General features: G+C 42.2%; 1 protein-coding gene across 12 annotated transcripts in view; it reads right to left on the bottom strand.

Moving 5' to 3' along the window:
- Positions 1–26,424, bottom strand: part of PHYHIPL (phytanoyl-CoA 2-hydroxylase interacting protein like) — a 97,343-nt gene that overhangs the window by 20,593 nt on the left and 50,326 nt on the right. For 2 of the 12 annotated variants that reach the window (XM_009676583.2, XM_068950733.1), the window contains exon 2: positions 9,126–9,205. The exons of 3 other annotated variants lie outside the window; for them this stretch is intronic. In XM_009676583.2, the coding sequence (XP_009674878.2) occupies positions 9,126–9,205 (80 nt within the window). Of the gene's footprint in view, positions 1–9,107; positions 9,206–14,960; positions 15,076–15,831; positions 16,291–16,616; positions 16,693–26,424 lie in introns of those variants that run through there. 7 more of the 12 variants (XM_068950734.1, XM_068950738.1, XM_068950729.1 and 4 more) reach the window with 7 other exon arrangements.

The following is a 26,424-nucleotide window of genomic DNA, read 5'->3' as shown; positions in this document are numbered from 1 at the left end:
ACTACCTGCTAGGAGGTGCGTATAGCACAGCAACTAAAGAACTAACCTGCAGAATGAAAGAAATGCATTCAGCAAATGCATTGAAGGTTTGCCATTTGCCTGAATATTAACTCAACCCAGATGCTTGTTTGCCCTTAGCAAAAATGCTTGAATATCATGTATTTTGAGATCTTGCACAGATGGGTCTTCAGGGGCTTACTTTCCTCAAGTATGTCAAAGTTTGTTTTCCACTGACATCAGTGGGAATGCACAATGTGAGTATAGCAGACCTAGCAGCAGCAAATAAAGTTACACGGATGTATTTCGGAATATGATTATGCCAGCAGAACCGTAGGGCTTTGGTTTATAGTTCAGGCATTCTCTCAGTGAACAATGAGGCCAGCCTTAGGTTAAACAAGAAATTAAATATATGTGTACAGAGAAAGTCACCATAAATAGTAGATAGAAATCAAAGTCCCATTTTTACATTTCTGTGGGATATAACTTTTGGCTTGGATACAAAGTTCACATAAGGAGATTTTGTTGGACCATAGACACTAATTCTTAAAAGTTAAAGATAAGAAAATGTAACCATTTCTTTCCTACTTAAAAAGGACAGTAGATACATTAAACAGCAAAAAACCCGAGCCACATTCTCTCCTGGGATAAGACCACTGAAGTCCCTGGAATTACACATGGAATACATTTTGTACAGAAGACACATCCTCTCATTCAAAAGCAAAGGCTGCTGTCCAAAAGATTTTATACATATTACATGCAGTGATGTTAATGTGCAGTACTGATATGAGATACTACTGTCATAGCCACTTCTTCTTCTGTTATGCCATGGAAGAGGAAAACACCAACAAAGACCAGTGTTAACTTGGGAGGTTAGTCTCCCTAGGTTCACTTTGCTCTCAATGGAGAGAGACGGTCTCCCAGACCGGATAATCTGAGAAGGCTCTCACAATTCAACTTTGCCTAGGAGAGGTCAACTTCTTTTCGCTGAGCACAGAAGGAGGCCACAGAAGTTAAGAGTAAGCTGAAGTCAGCCTCTCTGATTACTTCCTAAATTCTATTTGCTGATTCTCGTGCTTCATCTGCAACAGCCCCTCTGATGATTTCCAAGATTCCCATCAAGAGAAACAAGGCGGGGGGGGGGGGAGGGGAAGAAGTAAACATTATATGACAGCCAATTTCTGAACTCCCACCACAAAAAGCCTACATCTTCTTGGGTCAGAAATAGCCTCTGGTCAGATACTTTAAAGAAGATAAACTTTTCAAGAGTAATTATTCTGAATTTCAGTGTCAAATGCCTTCAATGTTTTTCGCTTAGCCCTACAATTTTTTTTTCCTGAAATTAATAGGATCGAATGTCAACTCCGTTTCAGCTTGACTATGAGTGCCTCTCGCTGACTGCAATTATAAAATGTGCTAAGTTATTTAATAATTGTAATATTTAGTTAATTAATAATGCATTAAATTGCATCATCAATCTAAAATCTCAAAATGACTGTTTCCTCTTTTATTACTACCATAACGAAAAAAAAATCTGAAGATATCTCTTTAAGGAATTAGTCTTCTGATGTTATCAGTTGATGGTGCCAGTTCTTCCTCTGATTTTTGATTCATCCCTTTTTGAAGCATGCATTTAAGTAACAATAGGTAACGTCTTTGGAAGTACCTAAATGACTTGGAGGAGTCTTGCTGTAAATCAATGGAATTTTAAGCTGAGTTGAGTGCTTCTGAAAACTTGATTGCCAATATCTAACAATTCATAGCTATGGCTGACAGTGAACCACAAAGGCACAAACCCAGAGAATAAAGCAAAATCTTACTGAAAATCTGGTCAGCAAAACTTTGTGCAGCAGCTAATATGGCAAGGCTGACCTTATTCTTTCACTGAGATTAAATCCTTTCTGGATATCTTCTAGTCTTGAAAGTATTCAGTATTTACACTGTACTCATTCATATTTATCCACATTTTTAGGACTTCAATAGCAGCCAAAAGATTTGACTGAACACTAAAATGGAAATTGAAGTAAGTCTCTGTAGGTATTTTTGTAGCTTTTTAGAGTTTCTCTTACTCCTTACGGATATTTTTGGAAGATAATTTTTCTGGCAGCTGGATGCCTCAGTGCCTCTACAGGGCACTTTACATCCCACAAGACGGAGCCCCTATTATCATTATGCCTTTGTTCTTAGCTGTTTCCTTTTGGTATTTTATTATTATAAATAACTTGACGTGTCTTAACGCGATAAAATACTCAGCTAAACATACACATGTGCACATACAATTTAATCTTCACTATGTTAAAAAAAATAAGGGGAAATTAAGAAAAGGAGGAATTTCATTATGAGGAAGGTTGTGAATAATCAAGTGGGTGCACATTTCTTCACTAAGGACGGGGAAGGCTGTAGGACACTAAGAAAACAACTAGCCTAAAAGATTAAACTGATATGCCATCGTCCCCTTCCTCCAAGATACACTGATCTACCGACCCTTAGCATGCTTTAAGAGCTAGCTACTCCTTGCAAATCTTCAAGGTAGACAGCTGAGGAGACATGGTGGGATCTCCTTTTACAATCCATAAGTGTCTAAAATGAGTAAAATGACTTGGCCAAATGAGCTGTCATTCGGCGCAAACAACACTAACCATGAGCATCTTGCTCTATCTCTTCACTTTTTGCATAGACAGTGACCTGTCTATGCAAAAAGGTTTATAGCAATATACGATTCCTGGTAAATCTCTCTTGGGCTGCTTATACTAAAGATGCATTTTTATTTTTTACTCTACCTTGTTATTTTGAAGCAAAACAAGCTTCTGCGGGACCTTCGGTGGAAAGAGAAACATAATGCGGTAAAAATGGCTACATCTGCGTTATACCACTTACTGGCACACTATCGGTTCTCATACCTCTGATCATCAGGGCTAGGCTAGTGCAATTCCCCCCTGTTGAAATCTAATAGGACATTACAGTAGACTGAAAACATTAAGCCACCAGAGTATTTACTGCTAACTAAAAGTAATGCTCCCGTTTTGTTCAGCCCAGTAAGCTTACAGTACATGGGTGGTAAGTAGCTCTTCTCAGCATGTGTTGACCGCAAGATGCATTTTAAAAACAAATTTTAATTAAAATGAGTATATTTTAGCTACTGAAAGGGAAACAAGGCACTAAAGGATGCAATAAGCTCTAAACCATCTTCTAGCTTGCTTTAAATGTGATTGAAAAAATAAAATGAATGATACAGCCACTTACATATATTAGAATTTGAGTATAATGCATATAGACAGTTATAAGGAATTCCAGATTTTGAAAGCTAGTAACTGCACTAGAAACGCTACTATAAAATCTATTCAATTTATCACATGCACTTTATTTATTTAGCAGAACTCTGCACTGTCAGGTATCTATACACTCTTATGAAATTCTGTATGGCCATATGTCAGACTGCACTTGCAACCATTCTGCAGTGTATTTTTGGAAGGATGGTATCTCAGTACCACAGGAGTTCACTACCGCCTTGCTGGAAGATGAGGAGTGACATTTTTCTGCATGTAGACTTCCACCCTGCTGATTCCTGAAGGAGAGATTTTGGAGCAGGAGGAGATCTAGAGCTTCTTATGGCATGAAGTTTTTCCCTCGTGATGAATAAACAAGTACAGCTGCCTCTGAAACTGTGGAATTGCCTACGTCTCCAAGATTAACAATGCAAGGAAACTGACCGAATAGATGAAGGCACAGACTATACGACCCTGGACAAGTTGCTTGGGGCCAGGTTCCTATCCAAGTTACACTGGTCTAGGTCACTGGCCTAACTGGTCCAATGGTCTTCATCTCACACAGTGCAACTCAGAGCAAAGCATTGTCCTTAATCTTTTATTGCTTTTAATATTAACTGTATGTTAGAGAAGTGAGCAGCCTTTTGGATATGATTTGTATTTTAATACGCCACTAAACAAGAGAGAGAATGTCCTCTTTCATTTTAATTATTACTATGAACCTAACACCCATACTAGTTTACTTTATTCTTATTGGACAAGCAAGCGGTCATGCCATTTATTGCAGCTGCGTCTTAATCAAAACTAAAAATGTGTTATCTATCTCCAGTTAAGTAACGTGAGTTTAAATCTAGTGAAAAGAGGCAGCCTAGTATTCATGAGCTTTAATTTGGCCTGCCAGCTTGTCTGAAAACTATGACTGCCTTGATCCCACAAGGATTTTGACTTAAAACACACTTTTCTTTCAAGTGAAGGGAAGCCCCCAGAGAACGGCAGAATTTGTCATGTGAAGGGCAGCAGGGAGAAATCAAGGCTGGGGAATACAACTTAACTAAGCATTTTTCTTGAGAAAGTAGGGTGCTCAGCGTGAGTGGGCTATTGTAACTCACCGGATATACTGGCAGTCTGCAGCCTGAATGAGCATTTCTTCACTTCAATGCGCAAGTAATTACTGTCTGCCTCTGCACACAGACTTCTTGTAAGGAATAGGATTTGGGTCCGTTTTACATCAGTTTGTGGTTTTTAACTGCAATTTGAAAGGTATTATACAATCCCAATATTTGCAGAAATTCTACTATATAACTAACTTGTACTTTTTTCTTTCTTTTTTTTTTTTTTTTTAAACTTCATTTTTACGCAGGTTTCAGAGTTTCTCTCAGTCCCTGACAAATGACGGACACAAGGGTTTTAAGTGCTTTTTTTGGTCAGGGACTAAAACTTTGTTTCGTTTCATTTTTAGCTGGTTTCCTAAGGCAACCAAACATAGACAAATTTTTTGGATGTGGGTCTGTGTGTTGGTTCACTGTTAATAACTTCCGAACTTCTGATAGGAGTAGAGAGCTCATAGACAATTTAATTTGCTACCAGTTTCATTAAAGTGGGCAGATATGTAGAAAAGAGAGGACCACGTTAAATACTTCCTATCAAGGGGAGGCCTACCATATGAGCACAAGCTTTTAACAGACATTAGAAAACATAAAGGACACAGCTATGAACACCTTGGTCACAAGATAGCTTTAAATGGAGTTTTCACCATGTTAGAATTCATGCTCACTCTGAGATGGTATACCACATAGATGCTGTAGGTTTATTAAAAGTCTTGGCTGCAGCTGATTTTTTACTGCCATGATAGCATTTGTAACAGAGCTCACCTGTAGGTTCTCTGATGTCTAATGAAAGGGACAAAACTCAAAATGAAGTCCTGGCATAATTAAGTTTAAAAATGATCTGCAACAACTCTGAACCATCAGATTCAAATGCACTGGAAATCCACTGTCCTCAATAGCTCCAGTGCTCATAGAATTATTTTTTAAAAAACACAGCTCAGATGGATGTTTTAAACAGTTTCCCTTATGAAGTCTTTTGTAGTCTTATCACCTAGGCTGTCAAACAGCCATTGGATGGAAGCAAGTTATCAGTTACTCTCTTGCTAAGACAAAATCGAATTACTGGCCTGAAGAGGAATAGCTGCACAACCTATTATAAATGCGCTAAGCTGACCAAGTCCCCTTGGAAACGTCACTTAAAAATAACTCCTATTTAGATTCACTTGGCATGTTGTGGATTTACAACATTCAAACGCATCCTAAGTAATACTTTCCAACTCACACTCTTTACCATGTGAACTAAATATAATAAGCCTACTTCAGGATATACTGAAGGATTTAGGTTCAGTGTATTGCCTTACTGTTTCCATCTCAAGCACTGCGCACTTGCATTAGGGCCGAAAGCATTACCAGAGAGCCTGGCCAGCTAGCTGATGGCTTGCTCAAGAAAACAACCCAGAAACCAGCTGAGCGTGACAGAATATGCAAAAATAGAAGGAGGAGAATAAGTATTTTATTTTTCACACATGGGGCCTGATTCTGTCCTCCCTGCACCTGTACAGTTACGAGGAAGCACAAAGTGCTGGACATGTTCCTATTGCACAGGTCATGCTTGGGGACCCTGGCTACCTGATGCATCCCAAAACTTGAAATTATACTCTCATATTCTAGAAATGCTGCTATATTCAGATACCTGGAGATCAAACTTTTTTTTTTTTTTCAACTCCATGTTACCTAAACAGAGTGACAAAGTGAAGTATAGATGCCCAAAGTAACCTACTGAATGGAATGAAGTTCCAACACCTGCCAGAAAGCAGCTCACAGAGGAAGCAATGTAACGTGCCCAGAGTTTCAGGGGCCTCCATCTAGTGGGGAACAGGAAGCAAACTCTACCTATGGGCAAATTTTTCCTGAACTGAAACAAACCTAAGAAATTGCCTGTGTGTGAAGTCCTACTGCTCAAATCTGTCCCTTCACAAAGGGCGAGATGGTGGCTGTCTCATCAGAGCACCCATGACCCTGGCTGAAATTCCAGTATGTTCCACACAAGGGGGCCAGAGCTTCTCTTCGAAGTAATGGACTCACTGCACAGATAGGTTTGGGGATTTCCAACTCCTGTGACTGCAGATATGTCTTAAAATTACACCAAAAGTTTAAAAGCTAAGACTCTGTCAGAAACATTAGCACTCTGAAAGCCATACCTTTACTAATGAGCTTTAATATTAAATTACTGACATAAATTCCATCACAAAAGTGTAAGTTCATTTTCAAAATTTACTTTATGTTATTAGATGCACCTTACTAGCCTTAAAATACAATCTGCTACACACTGTTCTTAATTTTATCCTTCAGTTTATGTAGGCTCATGTACAATTTTCCTTTAGATAAATTAGATTAAACAGGCTAAGAAAGGACCAAAGATACAGCGTGAATCACTCCACTGTTGCACATACATTAGTACTTACGTTCGGCTAAGATTGAAACAGCCTTCTAATGTGTTTTTATCCTGCTGATTTTGATGTCCGTATGTCTTCAATTATGAGCACATATAAAGAGAACGGCAAAAATCAGAATAATCCTCTAAAAACGTATTTCTAGCCCCAAACCAAGGATAGACAAAATCCAGACAAACAGCAACTTCAGGAGAGAAATTCCATGTTGGAGATACATCTGTATAAAGTTAAGATTGAATATACACAACAAAAGATAGGGAATGATGGCAGTTGTAAGACCTTGATCACGCACGCAGTCATGAATGTAATTTTACCCTGCACAAAGTCTTATTGAAGTCAATGGAATAGCTCAGGGAGTAAATTTATGCAACATCTCTGACAATTGCAAACTGCAGAATTCCCCTAACTAGAGTGCATTGTTCTACAAAGCTTAACTTGGGAATTCCTGAAACTATGCTTCCACTCCTAGAGCTGCCAGCTGTGTCTGACTTAACTGTTTTGGAGAACTAAACTCCAGATGCCAATCTGTACTGAAAATTAAAAGAGAGTGCAATTCCGATAATACTTACTTTCTGTCATTCTGCAGGAACAAAAGAGTAAGGCTGAGCTAGTTTTAAGGTTTACCCTTTCCGGCAGTAGCCAAAACTGTCAAGGCTCAGAGAAACTGTCGGTCGGTTAAAAAAACAGTATAGCTAATGATTGTTTTTGAAAACATCCATTCAAAACAGCTTACTCATTCAAGCATAAGTAAAACAAGAACACTCTGTGAAAACAATAACATAAAATTGATTAATGATTCAACTACAAACACCACTGTGAAAATTGACTCAGCTATAAAGACTACAATAGATTCTAACCAAACCTACCATGCTGAAAGAAACATTTTCAAGGTCGAATAAAGGGTACTTCAGGGCCTAACAAAACATCATATGGAAATCACAAAAAGTGACCTTGGAACAGAGCTTTCTTAGCTTCAATGTCGTAAACACTTCATTTGTTCATACTTTCCTATAACAGTGACATATTACACAATATTGTACACTGTGATTTTGTTATATGATATAGCACATCATGCAATGGCAGTTGTTAGTACCGTTTTGTCGGACATGTTTCTAATTATTTGGAAAAAGTAGTCTGTAAGTGAACTACTTAGAACCTCTCTCAAAAAGCAAAAGAAAAGCTACTGGATGATTCTGGGCTGTGTTCAACCAGAATTAAATATAGCCTCCTAAGTCACATGAAGCACAAAAGGCCACGCATGCTGACAGCACAGCAGACGTATCTTGTGCACAAAGTGGACTAGAAAAACAAGCCCAGACTGTAACGACTAACAAACACCTCCTCAACTGTGGCTGAAGATGCTGGGACTACTCCAGCAGCACAAAGACAACCGAAACTTGCATTATTCAGAAAGCTGGGGACTGCAAACCTGCTATATAGAGGCCATGATAATAAAAGGTAGGGGAAATTACAAGGAATGGGTAAAGGAGGAGATCTTTCTAGATTTCGGAGGGAAAAATGGAAAATTAATGAGGTGGAGAACTCCCAGAAGAAAAACCCAAGGTCAGGAAGACAGCTACAGCAAGCCTTTGGAGACAATTTAAAACAATGATGTCTGACTGGAATAAATTCAAAAGCACAAGCGGAAATACCAGAGGTCTCTAAAGAAGAATTCGAGGTAGTCCCCCTTTTTTTTTTTTCCTCCACATTACATGACAAAAGCAAAATTCTGCTTGTTCTATAAGCTATGGCTCTCGGGACCAGGGACCAGCAAGAAAGAAGCTTTAAAAGCAAAAGCGGCCTGTAGAGGAGACTCTGATCTAGATTATACAGATACATGAATTTTAAGTGAGGGGCTGGCCTGGCATTCTTGCTTCTCAAATGCTGGAGGGAGTAGTCTTTGTCTTCCCTAAATGATTCCTCCTGCCGTTGTACTTGTTAGGAACTTCCGATTTGTTCGCTAGGAGACAACAAACAAACCAGACTGATAAATGGCAAAGCATCAAAGGAGTTCAGGTGTCTATTGCACTTCCACAGAGCCTGTGGCTAGTTCCAGGCTAAAGTAGCATCTTTATGAACGATCTGGAAAAAGAGATCACATTTCTGGGCTGCAGACAACATTAAAATAGAAGGAGCTGCAAACACAAGATCGTTTAGAAACATAGAAAATGATAAAATGGATTCTATTAGAGAATAAATAAAGAATACACCTGGGAACTATAACCTGAAACAAACACACAAAGCAGAAGGGACATACACAGGAGGCAGCAATGTTTAAAATGCCTTAATTATAATAATAGCTGGAAATTAACTACAAAAAAGGCATTATATATTTGAGTTTCTACCTAGGAGTATCAGCTTACAGCGCTGGGAAGAAATAGTGCTCCTGCAGGCGAATCTGGCGTACTTACACATCAAGTGTTTCAGTTGCTTTACAGAGGACCTAGAAAAGTTTTAGAAAGAATCAATCAGGGCACAAACGAAATAGTAGATAAGATTTAAATAGCTAATCATATAGAGCCTGGTCACCTGCCAGTTAAAACAGTTAATAATCAATTACACAGAGCTGAGTGGCATAAAGCTCCGAAGGGTCAAGAAGAGGGAGGAAGAAAGAAGGAAAATGACTGTAAAAATTAAAGAACGCTAAAGAAGAATGGGAATGACTGCATTTGCTGATACAGAAATGTTGAATAGTCAGTTTGCAGCAAAGCCTCACAAGTTATTAGTGGCATAAAGGCATTACTAATACCAAAAAAAAGAGAAAAAAAATACTAGCAATGGTGAGATGAAGTGAAAAACATAAACTAATAATTAGCTCTCTTCTCTTCCACTGTTCTGAAGATCATTTATGAAGGCTTCAAAATAGTTGCTTAATTCCACTTACTATTTCTTCCATGTCCTAACACTAAAGGATATCACATATGAAAACCTTAGTTTCTAGAAAGAATGTAAAGCTAACACTATAATAAGTATTTTTCTTTGCAACAAGAGAACATGCAAAGCTATATACTAGATTTTAGGTTCTACCTGAAGTAGCATTACTGCTTGCCACAAAAAATACTTTGCTAATTTGAAGTTCAGTCAACTAAGAGGAACTTTCATGGAAGGAATGCATTTCTCAGCTAGCCTTTACATCACTCACATCCTAGAAAAGTAATTCTACTTGCGCTCCAAAGAGAGTGTGTTTAAATCTTCAAACTTGCACTTGATGAAAGAAAAAAAAAAATGGAAATAATGGTGCCTGGGAATTTTGTGTCATTGCAAAAAATCACAGCTACAAGCGTGTCTCTGTTATGTTGGATATGAAAACCAGGATTGTTTATTCCTATGCTCAGAACTTCCATAATTTGAATAAAAATAAAAAAAAAACGATGCGAGGTTTGTCTTCCAAGTAGAAGGGATACATTACATGGGCACAACATCTTCCATCTACAAACTCTAGAAATGTGTGTCAGAATGCTCTGATAAATCCAGTACGATAACAAACTTCTGAAATAGATATGAAAACATGAAGCATCCTGAAATAACATGTACAGCTAACGGTACTAATAAGAATTGTATTACTTCAGCAGCTGTGTACGTGTAAGTCGTTTACATAAGACAGAAATGACATCTTGGCTTGTGTGATGTCATGCACTCACACAAACTTGTTAGACTTAACTGTTTGGATGGTGATAATATTGATTTACGTAACTGAAACTGACTAAGACACTGATTTGGATCTGAAACCCAGATACTATCTTCATATATTTGAAATGAACACAGAAAAAGACTTTAAAAGTCTTCAGTAGTTAGAAAATAGCAGAATGAAGCATACTTGAATAACCTTAAATTGGCCCCTTTGTATGTTCAGATTATGATATAGCCTTTAATTGCATGATTACATACTATCGTTTCCACACACATTCTAGCTCATTCAGTACACATAATGAACAGTGCGTACATAATTAACTATTTTTCTCGTAACAGCTTTTCACCATTGTTCAGTGTGTGTAGTCCCAGGACTTATTTGCTACACATTATTCATATTCTGCTCTGAAGACAAAATTATGAATTTCATCATGTTTTTTTTTTCCATGCATCTCATGGGTTTTCCAGGCTACCATTGTGCCAGTCTGCTTAGCAAACATTCATTAGTTTATTTTGAAAACATCTCTCTGAGGGGAGTCAGTAATATTACCTCTATTTTCGACATGGAAAACTGAGGCTCAGAGAAGTTAAAAAATCGGTTACCAACTTTCGGTGTCTATTTAAGATTGTTAAAATCTGTTTCTCAAAGCATTTAACGCTATGCAATGCTTTGTATGTTGAAAGTCCCACTCCCACTGAGGTTAGCGTCAGCTGTCGAAACCCTGATACCAAGGTACCAGGATCAAGAGCCCAGAAAATGAGAAACACAATAACTAATGAACCCCCTTACAAAGCAGGTAGCTCTGGCTCGGTTTCACGCACGAAGCCTGGCAGAGACTCCAGGTCAGAACTAAATTTCTCTTTCTCATCTTTCTTCCCCTACCTTGTTTACAACATGCCATTCAACACCTGCAGTAATCACTGTGCAACCTTAAGCATGCCAACACCGTGCCAGTTCTGCACAGAGGACCAAACGTCCATCATTTCCTAGCATCTCAGTGCTTAACTTGGCAACACTAAGAACCCATTTCATCCTGCAATCTCCTAGGTTTTACAAAATGGCACCTGAAAAAAAAAAATCAAAAATTCCACCTACAGCTTCGTATCAATCCTCGCAAGGGTAACCAGCAGTGCTCAAACATTTAGGTGCACCACAACGAGCATACATGCTACCGTTTCAGTTATTAGAGCAACCTTCAGCCATACCAGACTGCCATCCTTCAAACAGATAAGCACGGAAAGGGGATGTCACACTTTGCCAGTAAATTTCAAAGAGATTTGTTGGAAGAAGAATGAGGAGAATTAGGCACCTCAAGGTCCTGTCTGCCCTCTGGAGACAGCAAACCCTGACATACATGGACCTTTCTGCTTGTCACGCCAAAACATGGTCACTTCTGTCCTGTTCCTTGAACTTATAGCTGTCCCACCTCTTCCTCTACTCCCCAGTCCTATTTTAGAAGTCCTGCTCTTCATTCTTATGGATATCTCCATCCCAGTCTCTCTGCTTAGCAAGTCCTAAATTCATTTCTTTACTCCGAAACACTGTGGTCAGAGTTGCCCGGTTCCCCTATCCACATACTCACACGTTCTGGCTTTTTTTTGTAGCCAGGTCTCGAGGTTTACTCCTCCCAGCCTCCCAATCCTAATTCCATCCTCATTCATCTAAAATCATCCAATCTGGGTGAACATCCCCTCACCTTTTACCCCAGTTTTCTTTGTCTGGGCATCTCATCTGCACTTGGATTATCGCCCTTGCTCCCTCATCGACTTTTTCCAGTCTTAGCGAAGGTCATTTTGCCCACCTCTGCCTTCTCATTCAATCTAATCCTAACTCAGTCTAATCTAATTCTTCCATCTTTGATCAGCCAGCCTCAGTCTCTTCTAGCTCCAAGCCCATGTGACTTCTGGCCCAGTTTTCTTGCCCCTCTCCTCAAATCCAGGTCTTCCTGTTCTCAAAATCCTAGTTCCAATGTCCTTGCTGAAGGTGTTTTGCCCTGCTTTTCTCCCTTCTGTATTTTAATAGATGTCCTCCTCTTGCCTGCTGCCTATGCCAACTGTAAAAGCACAGAAAGCAGATGACAGTGTCACTGCTCTCAAACTGGCAAGACCCTAGCAGCCCAAGTGCAGTATCTGTAGGGGGAGTGCTGCACAACCACAGTGTGGAGCTTCAGGGAATTCAGCTGCTAAAACCTAAGCCTGTTCTACTAAGTCTGTGAAAAGTACAATTTTTTCAAAGGCTTATAATTTTCTGAAGTTAGATATATTTTCATAGCACTGGCCTGCTCACGGCACAAAAGCCAACCACCTACTACAGGTATAATCCCTGGGTAGGGCTAATATACCTTTTATAAAGAAATCACCACAATTTTTAATACAAATTAAACATTCCTTCTTGGTCTAAGTTCACAGAAATATGACTACAAACGTTCAAATATGCAAAAAAAAAACCCAGAGGAATAAAATATGATTTTCAAGACACAAAATGAGCTCAGCAAAATTTTAATGAACTAAATGTTAGATTGTGCAATAGGCGCTCTCAGAAAAAATATTAATATCAAGCTGTGCTACTAGTCTCACCTAAAATAATAACAAAATGCAACTCACATTTGTAAATAATAGAGAATGCTGAAAATAAGAGCCAATAATTGGCTTCATAATGTTGCATTCGCTTTAACTCAAATCTTGCCAGGTATTTTATTTAAAAAAAAGAACACTCTGAAACGCATACATTTGTTCTTTGTTTGAAATTTGTAAGCTTCCTAAATGGTCATGATTCATTGGGAGAGATGGCAATACTAGTAAAAAACCTGAAACAACCAGGAAAAAATGTAAGTAGATGTAAATTGTTATGACATTACTAATTGCTCAATCCAATTCTTGGATTTCTGGCTCCTGCATATTATACCATAGGAGGATAACTCAGTTCTCTGAATGCAAAATGTTTCAATATTAATTCCTTTACCTTAAAAAACAAGAAAAATATGTTGCTATCTGAGTAAATACTCCATTATTACTTGTGTTTGTACTGCGGCATTGCCTGCAATTCCAACCTTCAGAATTTATCATGGTTTGATATGTAATGTTATCTTTCAGTTGGCTGCCTTTACAGCTATTACTGCTTAGAGAAAAAGGATGTTTTCAAAAAATATAATTTAATGTATTTTTAAGTTAACACAAGTAAAATATTGGTGTTTATAGCAATACTCTGATTGACATCAGTGACGCCAGGACATCACTTTAAGAAATAAATATTTTACAAGTAGGATACCCTGAAATAAATTGGCAGTATTTATAGCATAAATGCACTGAACACATGCATGCAATTAGGGGGTCTAACCATCTTGCATTTGCATGCTTACCTAGAAAGATTAATGCCCAAATCCTTTCCTATTTGTTCTTAGGTTCCTATTAAAACATGCTTTTTAATACATAAGTGCCACCTGTAGGAAATCCTGAAGTATGCTCAAGAGCAATGCCAAATTAAGTACGGAGTTACATATTTTATATACCCAGTATAGGTGCCTCTTTCAGAAATGCAGTCGTCTATTGCAGGAAGCAATGGTAGCAGCTTACTGTGCATGAAATTAGTTTGCAAAGCCTAATCTACAGGAGAGAAAGTTGCTGTTTTACAACGACACGTATTTATATGGGAATTTAAATTAAAAATAGCAAGTTTTTCCATTTGCTTGTCTATATGATGCTATTCCATCGTAGCTGAACAGTGCTTACTTACAGTATGTTGAACCAAATAAAGCCTGCAGCAATTAACATAGAGTAGAATTACTAGAACTACTTGGAGCAGACAAATGTTAAGGATTACATTATTTATCTGTTTTAATTTCTGTGTAGTATACATAAAAAATGAAACATACATAAAAAATATTTTGACAAAATAATGGTCTGACATTTACTATAAACACAGTGCAGTTTCCCTTAGCAGTGAGTTAGGCATGAATGGATGTAAGTGCATATTCTACCTTAAATGGAATACTAAAACAGTCAAACACAATGCTGCTATAAAAATAATTACTGAAAAGAGTTTTCAATGCCTTGTCAGTTTCTTGACTATTTCAACAAAAGTAAAGAGCCTACAAAAAATCAGCATTTAGATTATTAAGTCTACTTAGGTAAGAAATCTCTTGTGAAATATTTCACCACAACTGATTTATGGAAAAAAAAAAATTAAGAAAGCAGGAATGACTTGTTCTATAACCATTACCCACAAGAGTTGCGCTCCAAAAATATACATTTACGACAAGGAAACAGTTCTATTAATGCAGCCATACCATTCTCTGACATAACATCCTAATTCTTTAGTGTGTTTACCAGGTCGTATACATTCCACACACAAAGCATATAGCATAAATAAGTGGGAAGCTTTCGAAGCTTTTTTTTTAATCTCAATGTCAAATGAGAAGACGAGAATCATTCAGTATATGAACAGAAATGCAATGCCACTCTGCAAGAAAATAATTCCTTATTTTTTTTTCTGAATGGGAGCTTCTGTCTTCAGTTTCGTCTGTTATTTTCTTTTGAAGCCACTCATTGCTGTGCATGAATGGTCTTACCCTCATTGACCGTAGCCAGCTTTCAGTGTTGCTCTAAGCACGTCACCTGTTTTGACAGCCCCTCGTCACAACCTGAAATCTATCTAGTTACGTCAACTCAGATAATCCTTCGTATTCGCCCCTGCACTTCAAACTTGGTCTGTTCGAGGGGTCACAGTGCCTTCCAGGGCAGCAGCGGCGGCGGCCGCCGGGGCGCGCCTCCCGCCGCCGCCGCCGCCCGCGCGCCGCTGTCCGCGGTGCTGAACCCGCGCGGGCCGCTCCGCTCCGCTCCGCTCCGCTCCGCGCCGCGCCGCGCCGCCTCCCCCGAGGGCCGGCGGCGCCCCACGACCCGCCCCATGGCCCCAGGGAAGCAGCGCCGGGCACCGGCAACAAGTTCCGCCGCGAGCCCACGCCGGGCAGCGGCTGCGCATCTGCGGCACCGCGGCTGCCCTACCACACAAAGGAGTTTGGCGAACGAAAAAAAGCCCACCGCGGCCACTACCCCCCCCCGCCCCCGGTCCCCAGATCCGGACTCCCCGCAGAGCTTGCTCTCGCTGTCCTTCCTGACGGCCTCTCCCAGAATAAAACCCGCCGCGTCCGTTCCTGGCAAGGGGCAGGGCTGCGCAGCGGGCTCGCCTGGAGCCTCAGGGCCAGACGCACGGCCAGGCGAGGGGCTTCCCTCCCTTCCCTCCAACAAGGTGCAACCTTCTCTTTTGTTCTCCACGGCAGGAGGGTGGCGGCGGCAGGGCTGGGGGAACACTGGCACCTCCAAATACGCCGGGGATAACAAAGGACCATACGCCGCCGGGATTAATTTGCATTAGCATCCATGAGGGCAGCGGCAGCAGCATCTTGCGTCTGCAGGGATTAGCCTGGCCGAGCCCGGACTTACCGTCCCGGTCGCAGAGCTGAATCGCCTCCAGGCTCAGGTTCTTGATCACCTCCTCGCAGGGGCTGGTGGGGCTGCTCATGGTGTGCGCCAGGCGCGGAGCCTCCATCGCGCCCCTCGCCGGGGCCGGGGCCGGGGCCGGAGCCGGGGCTGGGGTTGGAGCTGGCCGGCTCCGCAGCGGGCGGCGGTGCAGAGCCGCGCAGCAGCGCTTCCCCGGCGCCGCCCGGCTCGGCTCGGCTCGGCTCGGCTCGGCGGAGGCGGGCGGGGAGCGGATTTGTCACTGCAGTGAGGCGGGGAGGGGGCAGCAGAGAGGCGCGCACTCATCACACCCCAGGCTCCGCATTTAAAGGGGCCGCCGCCGCCGCCGCCGAGTCAAAGCGGCGGCTCAGGCGCCCCCCTCCCCCCAACCTCTCCTTACGTAACGGCGGCGGCGAGCGGCACCGCGGCCCGCCGAGCCGAGCGCCCCCGCCGTCCCCTCCCCTCAGAGCCGCCGCCGCCGCCCCTCACAGCCCAACGGCCGCCGCCGGCCGGCCGGCAGGCGCGCGCGCGCACCGGCCCCTCGCGCCTCGTCACCGCCGCGACCGTTAGTAACGGTCGGCGCGAGGCGGCAGGCGCGGCGCCCCCTCAGGCGGGGCGCGCCCGGCCCGGCCGCCCCCCGCGGCCCTTGCGCCTGGGCGGCGCCAGCGGGTGCGGGGAACAAAGCGACGGTTGAGGCGCCGCTGGCTACCGTCTGCGTCCGCCAGCCCTGCCCGTAAACAATAAATAACAATAGTAAAAGAAGTAATCACAATTGGCGCTTCACCGAACCAGCTGCGGACATCGCTCTTCCCCCTTTCGACGCGTGCCCCGCTTCGCGTTTGTCTCTCCTCCCACGGTTTCCTGCGAGGTTACTCTTTAAGCTGAGGAAAACGTAGGCAAACCCACGGCTATTGATTTCCCTGCCCTGAGCACGCAGCACACCCAAACCATTACACGTAAATCACCCTGAACCACGGTTGCCACATGCATTCGCTTCGATGCTTCAATTATGCAAGGATTTAAAGGATGAAATGCCATTCATTGCTAAAGTGATGCAACAAAAAAAGCTGCCAGAAGGTTATGTATTGCGGGACAAGATACAAGAACTAGTAGTTGCTGGCTGTATTCCCTCCGCTCTTTTCCCTTGCTACAAGATCTTTTTGTGGGAGGGAGAAACAACCTGCAGGGTACCAACAGTCATTTTACCAACTTTTTGCTCGAAATCCGTCCTCTTGGCGGGGAGAGGCAACTGCATCTCGGACGATGGCTTCAGGAACACGAATTGGGTTGGAAGAAGGGGAAAAGAAAATTATCAAAAAGCAACGGGAAAAGAAGTTCAAACTTTTGCGGCCCGGCGCCGCCCGTGCTTGCAGCGGTTCGGCCCCCCTCAGGCAGGGGGGCTCGGGCGAGGCAGCCCGGTTTTTTCCAGGTGACAGGTCCACTTTGGGGTCAGGTTAGTGGTGCTCAGATGGGATTACCAGTCTGCAGCTGAACTGGCCTCAGTCCGTTGGCTACCTCACGTCCCAGTAAACATCCCGGCACCTCTCTGCTGTTTCACTGAACTGAACCGGGCGCTGCTCGGCCATCGTTTTTGAGACACCAACGCTTTTCCTTCGAGAAACACCAGTTTCGTTGCCCACGGGCCCCCAGACAACGTTCGGGCCCCGGTCGGTCTCGCACGCCAGCGAGTCCGAAGCAGTCCTGCCGCTCCCCAGCAGTCCGCCAGTCCCCCCCTCCCGCAGGGCCACGCTGGCAGCGCGAGCGAGCCCCACGCGTAGCCAAACGCTCGTCCCCAACCAGCCTCTCCACTGGGCGCCAGGATTATCCTACTCTTGATGATGGTTTCTAGGGACACTAATCTGAGGAAATGAGCTCTGGCGTTATCTTTCGCAAAGCCACTGCCAAGTGCTGTTGTCTGGGAGAACGGAGCAGATGCACCTGCCCAGCGCTGCAGTGCCGCACGGGGAGAAAGTTCAACGCCGCGCTCCCCGCCGGCGCTGCCTCCCCTTCGCCTCCTCCCTCCTTTCCTCTCTCATCTTCTATTTTTTCCTCCTCTTTGTCTCGCTGCTGTTTTTGCATCCTCACAGCAAAGAGTCTGCAGAGGGGTCAGGCGGAGGAAAGATGGGATGAGTGGGAAGGAAACCAAACGGAAGAGAAAATGAAGAGGAAGCAGTAAGAAACACTGAGGGAGAGCGTGAGTCAATGAGGGAGAGGTGGGAAGGAAGAGGAATATGTGAATGAACGCATCGACAGAATGAGGACAAATGCAGAATCGGAGAGGGAAGAAATCAAAGTGGGTGAGACTGCATTCATCAGGTTTTAATTTTGGCTCTGATAAGCATATTCATTCCATACGCAGAAGCAAAACCTTCCTACTCTGTACTGCCACCGTTCTTAGCACACAATCATCTCCTACATAAGGCTGGGGAGTTTCCTTCTTTGAAGATGGTGTATTTAGTCTCTCAGCCTTATGTTCCACGTTCGCTCCTTTCCACAATAGTGATAGACGTTTCAGCAGCTCAAACAGCCATGTTACTTATTTGCTACAACACTATATAAAATCCATTTGAAGCAGACCCTGTTCTTGACTACTGAGTGAATTCCCATTTTATTTTCTCTGCTTCTCTCTTACACCCTTTTCTTTCCTCTACTTTTTATTTTATGCTACTAAAATAAGATTTTTCAGAACAGATGGATTTTGCAGAGAGCTTTGAAAGCAGTCATCTTTGGGGATGTTCCAGTTCCTCCAAAGCCTCTCGTTTTTCAGCTGCCTTTCAGCAGTAACCTCTGGCTTATGCATATCTGTTTATCTCTGCAAACCGTTACAATTTTTTGAACAAAAGACTGGTTAGTCCACAAATACTGGCAGGCTTCTGTGCAACAGTACTGCAGAGAAATCTGTTCCACAGCTCTGCTTTTCTGAAGCATGAAGCAAGCTACCTAGACCTGCCTGCGACAGCATTTTGCAGAGTCACACTTCAGATATGCTTTCTTCAGCCAATAGCTATCCCCATCACCTGGGCTAGGCCTAAACATTTTTTAAAGCTCAAATTGCTCTCAGATGTGATTTCATTACTATCCTGCAGTCACTCTATGATGAATTTAGTCCTGGGCATTTCATAGTCTCGAAGCACACAGTGCCCTCCCAGCGCTTCTGTCACCTGCAAGAACTGTATTCTGTCTTCTTAAAAAGGAATAGCGTTATCTGAGACACAACTTATATTTATGCTAAAAGATGAGAGTCTCAGCATATAATCAGAAAGTTTATTCTGTGACAGATTATCTCTGACAGTGTTTAGCAAAAATGTCACATATCACAAATATGGGTCAACATTATGTAATGGGAAGTCTGCCAATGGCAACACAGCGTCATGTACTTAGAACTGCACAAGCTTGCAAAGAATTTGCCACAACAGCAGCCCAGCTAACCTGTAGATAATTAAGGTATTTCCAATTTCTGTAGTTCAATACAAATACATCTGTTATTTATTGCAACCTCCTGTGAGCAGGGTGAAGCAGCATTTTCTAACACATTACGTACATCAGGAAACATGAGTTTTGACACACACCTCCTCCCTGGATAGGTTCAACAATCTCAGCTCTTGTATCTTAGCCCGGCATTCACAGCCCCCCAGGTGGGTTGCAGAGATCTCGCTATAGGGCTACTAGTTAAAGTGGACAGGCAGACACCCATCCGGCTAGAGAGTACAGCGTGTGCCTTCTTTTCTAAAAGTCACAAGCTCATTCAAGCCCTAGAAAGCAAGAGGAAGAGGTCGCGTGAGTTCCCTTCCTCCCCACATACAAACAAACAGCATTGCTAAGTTCTCTGTTAGCACTTCAGCTAGCAATCTTGGGGAAAGCGCTACCTCGCAGCAGAATACAGCTCAGACCAGTAAGGCAACCGCATTGTTCCCATTTGAAAACACTTTTGCTATTCACACTAGCAGGTTTTTATTTACAAGTTAAAAAAGAAACCTCCTTTCTCAGACTTTAGCAAGACCCAGAGTTCCAGGTTTTCCTTTCCACTTGGGAATGAAAAAGACTTATGTTATTGCCCAGTGGACTGTGGAAGCAGAAGAGAGAAAGGCTACAGACACTGCTTTCAGAAGACAAAAAAAGGGGGGGGGGGAGAAAAGGGCAGCCTTTCCTTTTCTATTAGCATGTCACTTTGTGGACAAAAGCAAAGCCTTAAAGGACAGAAACACAGAGGTGTCAAAAATAGTAGTCAGCATTTTGGATTAGTCCTAAAAGGAACATTAACTAAAGTTAGCAATTAGGTCCTGACATTTTAAGGAAAAAACGCTTTGCAATTTCACAGTTGTTCTTTGTCTTTAGTGGACGTTGCAGTGTTTCAGCATGCAAAGGCACATACTTGCCAAGGATTGTGTGCAAGATATTCATGAAATACTACAGGACTGAAATAAAATCCACACGCCGGTGACAGGAACACAAAAAGATATTTAAGACCCTTCAGTGAAAGCTGCGACTGTATACAGTTAACACGCAGTATGACACAGCTTCCTTTTCTACACTGAGATAGGCATCGATGTATGACAACTTAGAGCACTGTATCTCACTGGGACCCTCTTTACTGCCTTGTCTCACATAGCATAGCGAGATCCTCCACACGAGCTAAGACAGGCGGGGCGATGGCACAGATCCCCCTTTTTTCTCCAGGAAAGCCCAAGGTGGAGCAGCAGTGAGTCCTCTCTCCCTCTCTGCCCCCCTCCACAAAGGTAACCCCTGCAGCAGAGCTCCCTGACACAGCAGTCCAGCAGCCAGCTAGCGGCTCCCTTGGAAAGGGGACTCTGCTGTTTTCCACTCTGATGCTGGTGGCGATGCTGGGAAGCCCTCGCTATTTCTGAGCACTCTCCAGTGAGATGAATACAACAGTTCATACATCTCAAAACATCTTTCCTTCTCCGCAGCTGTTGAAATGAAACCTTCCTTGCATTCAGGCTTTTCTTGCAAGGCCATAAAACATACTTTAAAAAGATACAGTTGCAAGGTAATCTTGTGATTTCAGGTGCCTGGGAACCTACTCATGAATCTCCGGATTTGTGTATAGACTAGCTTCTGTATGAGGAAGAGTTAGTAAGCTATTCCAGTAAAAAGACAGTCAGTCTGAGAGAGAGGCAGTCCCCTGAGAAAGGGGAGATAGGGTAGAGATTCGCTAAAGCATGAGCAGCACAAGGAGGGTAGCTAAAGTTAGACCATTTGCCAGGTCTGCCAGTAGAAGAATAAGATCTCAAATATGATTAATAGCCACCAGGTTCAAAGCAAACTGAAGGAGGTGGTACTTCACACAACGGACATTACACTTGTAGGACTCCTTACCAAAGGATACGCTGGATGCTGAGAGTTTACGTTGGTTCAAGCATAGGCTGGACAAGTTCAGGGAGAACAATCCTTTAAAGCGAATAAACACAGCTGGGAACGGTTACAATCTGAGAGGGAGTTACTGGGGAGTGCGATACATGCTTGCTCTGCTCTTCTCTAAACACACATTTACAGGCAATGCTGAAGATAAGAGACTGGGCTAGGTAGATCTTGGTCTGACACAGTATGATCAGGGAACTATCCTAGCATCCAAGCCTTCACGCAGCCCCCTGTTCATAACAAACACCTCAAAACATGGAGCCCTGCCACTGTGTCATCTGGATATGCAACTTCCACCCTACTGTGAGCAATATAACAATTAAAAGAAAACATTCCTCTCAGACAGACAGAAAGATATCAGGCTAATTAGCATTTCACTTATGCTATTTATGCTGCTGCTTTTTAAATTTCAGTGCTCTCATCTGCTTTATAAAGCCTGAATAAGCATTTAAGACAGACAGATTCTTTCACAGAAAAAAATAATGTATTTGTGGCTTTATAAAATTTGTTCATTGCCTAATGGACACAAAGCACTGTTGACGTTTAGCCTTATCACTTATTAATTTGCTTTTCTTTAAGTTAAGCCTTACTTTATTAGATTCATAGTATCCCTAGAGAACATCTAGAACCTTTTATATTTTCCGTCTCCTCTAAACTGTTAGTCATTCTTCCTACTGGAGTATAATTTTCACAATTAATTACTGCTTTATCCTCCAGATAGTTTATAAAAATTGGACCATACCTTGACCTTTACAGGGTGCTACTGACTGTTTATCCTTGACAACGCTGACTGCCATTTAGAATTACTTGCTGTCTGCTCTTCAGTGGCCAGCCTCTGATTCATTTAAACAAATTTCAGACCAAGCTGACTTGATTCAGTATTTCTCTTAAGATACTGTGTGGCACAGCATCAAATGCCTTTCTGAAGTCTTGATGTTACTCTGTATTCTACCAATTTTCTGGCTTTCTCTTTAAAAAAAAAAGAGGGAGGAGAGGTGGAGAATTTTTCTAATTTGTCTGGCTTAGTTTATAGTACACCTGTGTCATATCTGGGTCTCATTATACTATTCACCTCCATATGAATACATTTTCCCCTTCTGTTTTAATATTTATACTACTTCTTTCAGTCTGGAACCATACTCCTAAGACAACAGTTTCCATAGTTACTCTTAATTCAATTTTTAAAGACTTGTGACATGCTGACACTTTATTAGTCTCTTGATACCTTCTCAATTCCCTGTGTTTTCTTTTTTTTTTTTTTTTTTTTTTTTTAGCAACTAGCTGTTCCATCAGTTCTATAAATACCCAACGGGACACCTCAGATGTATTTGTTCAAGTGATGGTATTTCAGTATGTATTTCTTAGTTACTTTTTCCCAGCGGTTCACAATTACATCAATGATTTCTTAACCCAGCCATTATACAGAGTTTAATCCCCTTCCCAATAACCTTCATGGCAAAAGTCCCATTAAAAGCTCATTTTTAGTGGAAATATGACCTGTTTCTAAGATGTATCTCCTTATTACAAATTAATTACAATTAATACTTTCTTGGTCAAGCCATTTCGCTGTACCGTGGTTTCAGGACTTATAATACAGTCTCTTCATATTACCTTTAACCTTTTGGCAACTGCTTCAGTGTATCCTCTTGCTGTCCCTATTTTTTTTCATGTGCACAAAAACTTGGAATAGAAAAACCTGTTTTGGTGGCCCTCCAATTCTCTGTTTCTAGTGCAGTTCATATTTTACTTTTACTTGCTTAAGTAGCCCACAGTGACCAATTCCTCTCTTCCATGTTTCCAGTTTTCTTTGGAACAAGACGCATTTTTGCTGGCTTTCCATTACAGTACCATATACAGCCTTTTCCACTGCCCTTCCCACAACGGCTCTTTTTACTCTCTGGAATGATCCTGTGCATAGATTTTCCTCATAATAGTACATCCTTTCACTTGATGATGTCAAAACTCTTTAAAGGCCGCCAGGAAGGAGGTACAGTAGAGCGTTACATAAAGTGAGTAAAGAAAAGTTAGTAGATCACCAGCTGATCTACTTTTCTTACAACCAGAGTTTTAAAGTCTGCACATAGAATTATATTTGTGGAGAAAGTGAGACTATTTGCAGCTTTGTTGATGTTTATTATACATGTCTCAGTTTTCACAGGGCAGCACTGTGAGCTAGGATTTTGCCTCTGCATCCCAATGGCGAATAAATACCAGTTTGCTTTAGAAGAACTGTCTTGCCCAGCTGTAATTACTGCTGGTTGTGCAGACTTCACATAGAAGTAAGCCTGCCTGTTAAGGCTACTACACATTTAAGCAAATGAGCCGGGATTTTCAGGCATAGCTTTGGAGTCAAAGAAGTCAGGGGTTCATCTTTGTGCCAAAGATGCTTGGCCAAATTTATTCAAGGAGATTGCGTAAAGGCTTAAATCAAAGCTAGAGAGCAAATCCCACTGGCACTGAACTGTTACACCTGGACAGGATCACTGGCATATCCCTCAAAAAACAGCACAGAAGACGGGTATTCTAGACTAATGTTGCTGCCTGCTGTACCATCGAGGTCTGCTATGAGTGAGGTGACGTGACGAGACAGGCAAGACACCATTGTCTTTTCCCCCACTGCTACCATGAACGCAGCTAATTAACTGCTAAGGAGACAGAAGGAAAATTAATGTTAAATGAGTGAGGGGAGGAACACCCAGACCTTCCTTCTCCTTGGCTCAGAGCCTAGATGTATGGTGCAGTGAGACTAGCCTTAAATTTCACTCATTTGACTCATAGCAATTTACTCCCAGCTCTTATACTATGACTATTTCACTACGAGATCTACAGTTTACACTTTCACAAGGAAATACGTTAGAAGCAAAATGTAAGAGCTGTGTTTTCTATGGCTTTGCTCCGACAGGAATGTATGCCCGCTTCAGCACCCACATACAAGCACATACCTCATTAGATTGGGAGAGTATACAGACAGACAATAGAGAGACCATTAATTTATAGCAATGTTTTGTTAATAGCATTCAGAAACACTGAAATTAAACTATATTTTGCTCTGAATAGTTTCCTATCACCATTACTTGTATTCTGAAAATATGGTAGCCCTGTAGAATATTATTTATTGACACTACAGCAAACCTTATAGATATCCAGTTGCTGATCACGTGCAGTTCCTATCCCTGAGCACTTAGAGCCAGTGGAGAGATGGTGGAATTCTGTGAGCCCTGAAAATCACTGAAGTGACTCCAGAATTTGTTATTGACTACCTCACTATTCCTGGTTCTTAACCTAGGAGGCACAGGAGGACAGTTGCAAAGGCCACCTTTAGCCTAAGGAGGTTATTTGCCTTAGGATCTTTCTTTAGTCAGCGAGGAGACTCACTCACCCCAGTGTCTCAGCAGGAGCTCACTGTAGGTGCTCCGAGTTGCCCCAAAGGGATTGCTTTCTCTTGACTCTACAGGAAGGCATCCTGAGGCAAGAGCAAGTCTTTGTGAATGCCGCCTAAACTGTTCTTGTGTGTATGTGTTCGTAACAGCCACTTCTGATAATCTGCAAAGTGTTCTGTAATAAGAAATGAGAACAGCAACGGATACAGCAAAACTGCCTCTCCTAGGCTATCACGAGCCCTTCGTCGCTCCCTCACCTCCGTGTCCAAAGTTCAGGGGGCTGACTGCACACGACATGCTCCCAGCGACGGAGCCGGCTGCCGAGCCGAACACGTAGGCGTTTATCCCAGCGCTGCTGCTGCCTGATGACAGAGGTTTGACAGCAGCTCCGGTGTGATGGAACGCGGGTCCGTTTTGGGGCTTGTCCGATCCCTGCCTACCTGTGACCTGCGGCACTCGCGCCAAAAGCCCATCGTCTGTAAATTCTTTTTCTCCAATATCTTCTTTTTCATCCTTGTTAACTGCTAACCTAATATCTTCTGTTTTTACTTAATTTACTACAACTACTTCCCTATTTCTCCCTGTTTCTATCAGTATTCTTCTTGCTTCTTTCCTTTCTTATTTTCCTCCGTTTTCAGTCCAACCTCATCAACCTCCGTCTATCTCAGTGCCAACTTCTGATTAACATACCTCCACATAAATTCAATTTAGCCACTGGCAGTACTTTTTATAGGTTCAAACATGCGACATTCACCTGGTCATTTCAAGGGAAATGAGATAAAGAATAGCAAAGAAGCAAAGAATTGCTTTTTATATTGAGGCTTTTTTTTTTTTTTTAGTGAAATTAAATTTTCTGGTGTCTTGTCCTTAGCATGACTATTTACAGCAGCTTCCACTGACAAGAAATCTGTCTCCATGGATTTTATCAGTCTCATTACATATTCCTTGTCCTGCTGTGGAGATAAGAATTAGTGCACATAAGTGACTGGAAACTCTAGAACAGCAGATCCAGCAGAGCAGCAAAAGCAATCACATAAGTTGGAGCCATTCAGAGTTCTGTAGTGTAAACACCATCATTTAGATTAGTCCTACCATTCAGGGTGGGGAAGAGCTACACTGCTACAGTTTATTTTCTTAAATTTTTAGAACAGTCACTACCCTTTTAGACATGTTTTACTGCTTTAGCTCCATCAATTTGATTTAAAGGTTGCACCAGCCTAATTATACCCACATCTCAATTGATACAGCTAACTGTCATACAAAAACTGAGCACAGAAAAACCCTTAATTTTTTTACTGCCAAACAACTCCTGCCAGGCAGCATTTTGGGAGCTGAGCCAAATGCCCACTTACAGCCAAACCTCTAGAAACTTCTTATTACTACCTACAGGTTTACATTCATGCAACTTTAGTGATGTTATTCAGAAAAGTCAGATATGGCACAGAGTGAGCCTAAGGAGAGGTGGAAGACTGAAATCTTTAGCACCAACTGAGAACTACTCACGTTTGCCTAATAGTGCAATAGAAACGAGTGCCAGTGGCACTGAATCAGATCCTAATCCTCCACTCTCTGCAAAGAGTTTGAGGCCTGAGCGAAAATGCCCTGCCACCACTTTTTATCGTCTACTGTGTGGTTTTGTTCTTTCCTGAAGCTGAGTAATGCATCACTCTAAACTAGGCAGAGGATGTGAAGTATAAATCAAGCTAAGCCCCAGGGTTAATGAGATCAGCACATGTTATGCCCTCAGATTATCTATAGCTTGACCATTAGATCTCATGCCCTCAGGAGTTAATAACAGGGCTATCACAAACACTAAAAT

The sequence above is a fragment of the Struthio camelus genome, chromosome 7 (assembly GCF_040807025.1).
Source record: "Struthio camelus isolate bStrCam1 chromosome 7, bStrCam1.hap1, whole genome shotgun sequence".
Classification (NCBI taxonomy): Eukaryota; Metazoa; Chordata; class Aves; order Struthioniformes; family Struthionidae; genus Struthio; species Struthio camelus.
This window is presented reverse-complemented; position numbering and strand designations above follow the sequence as displayed.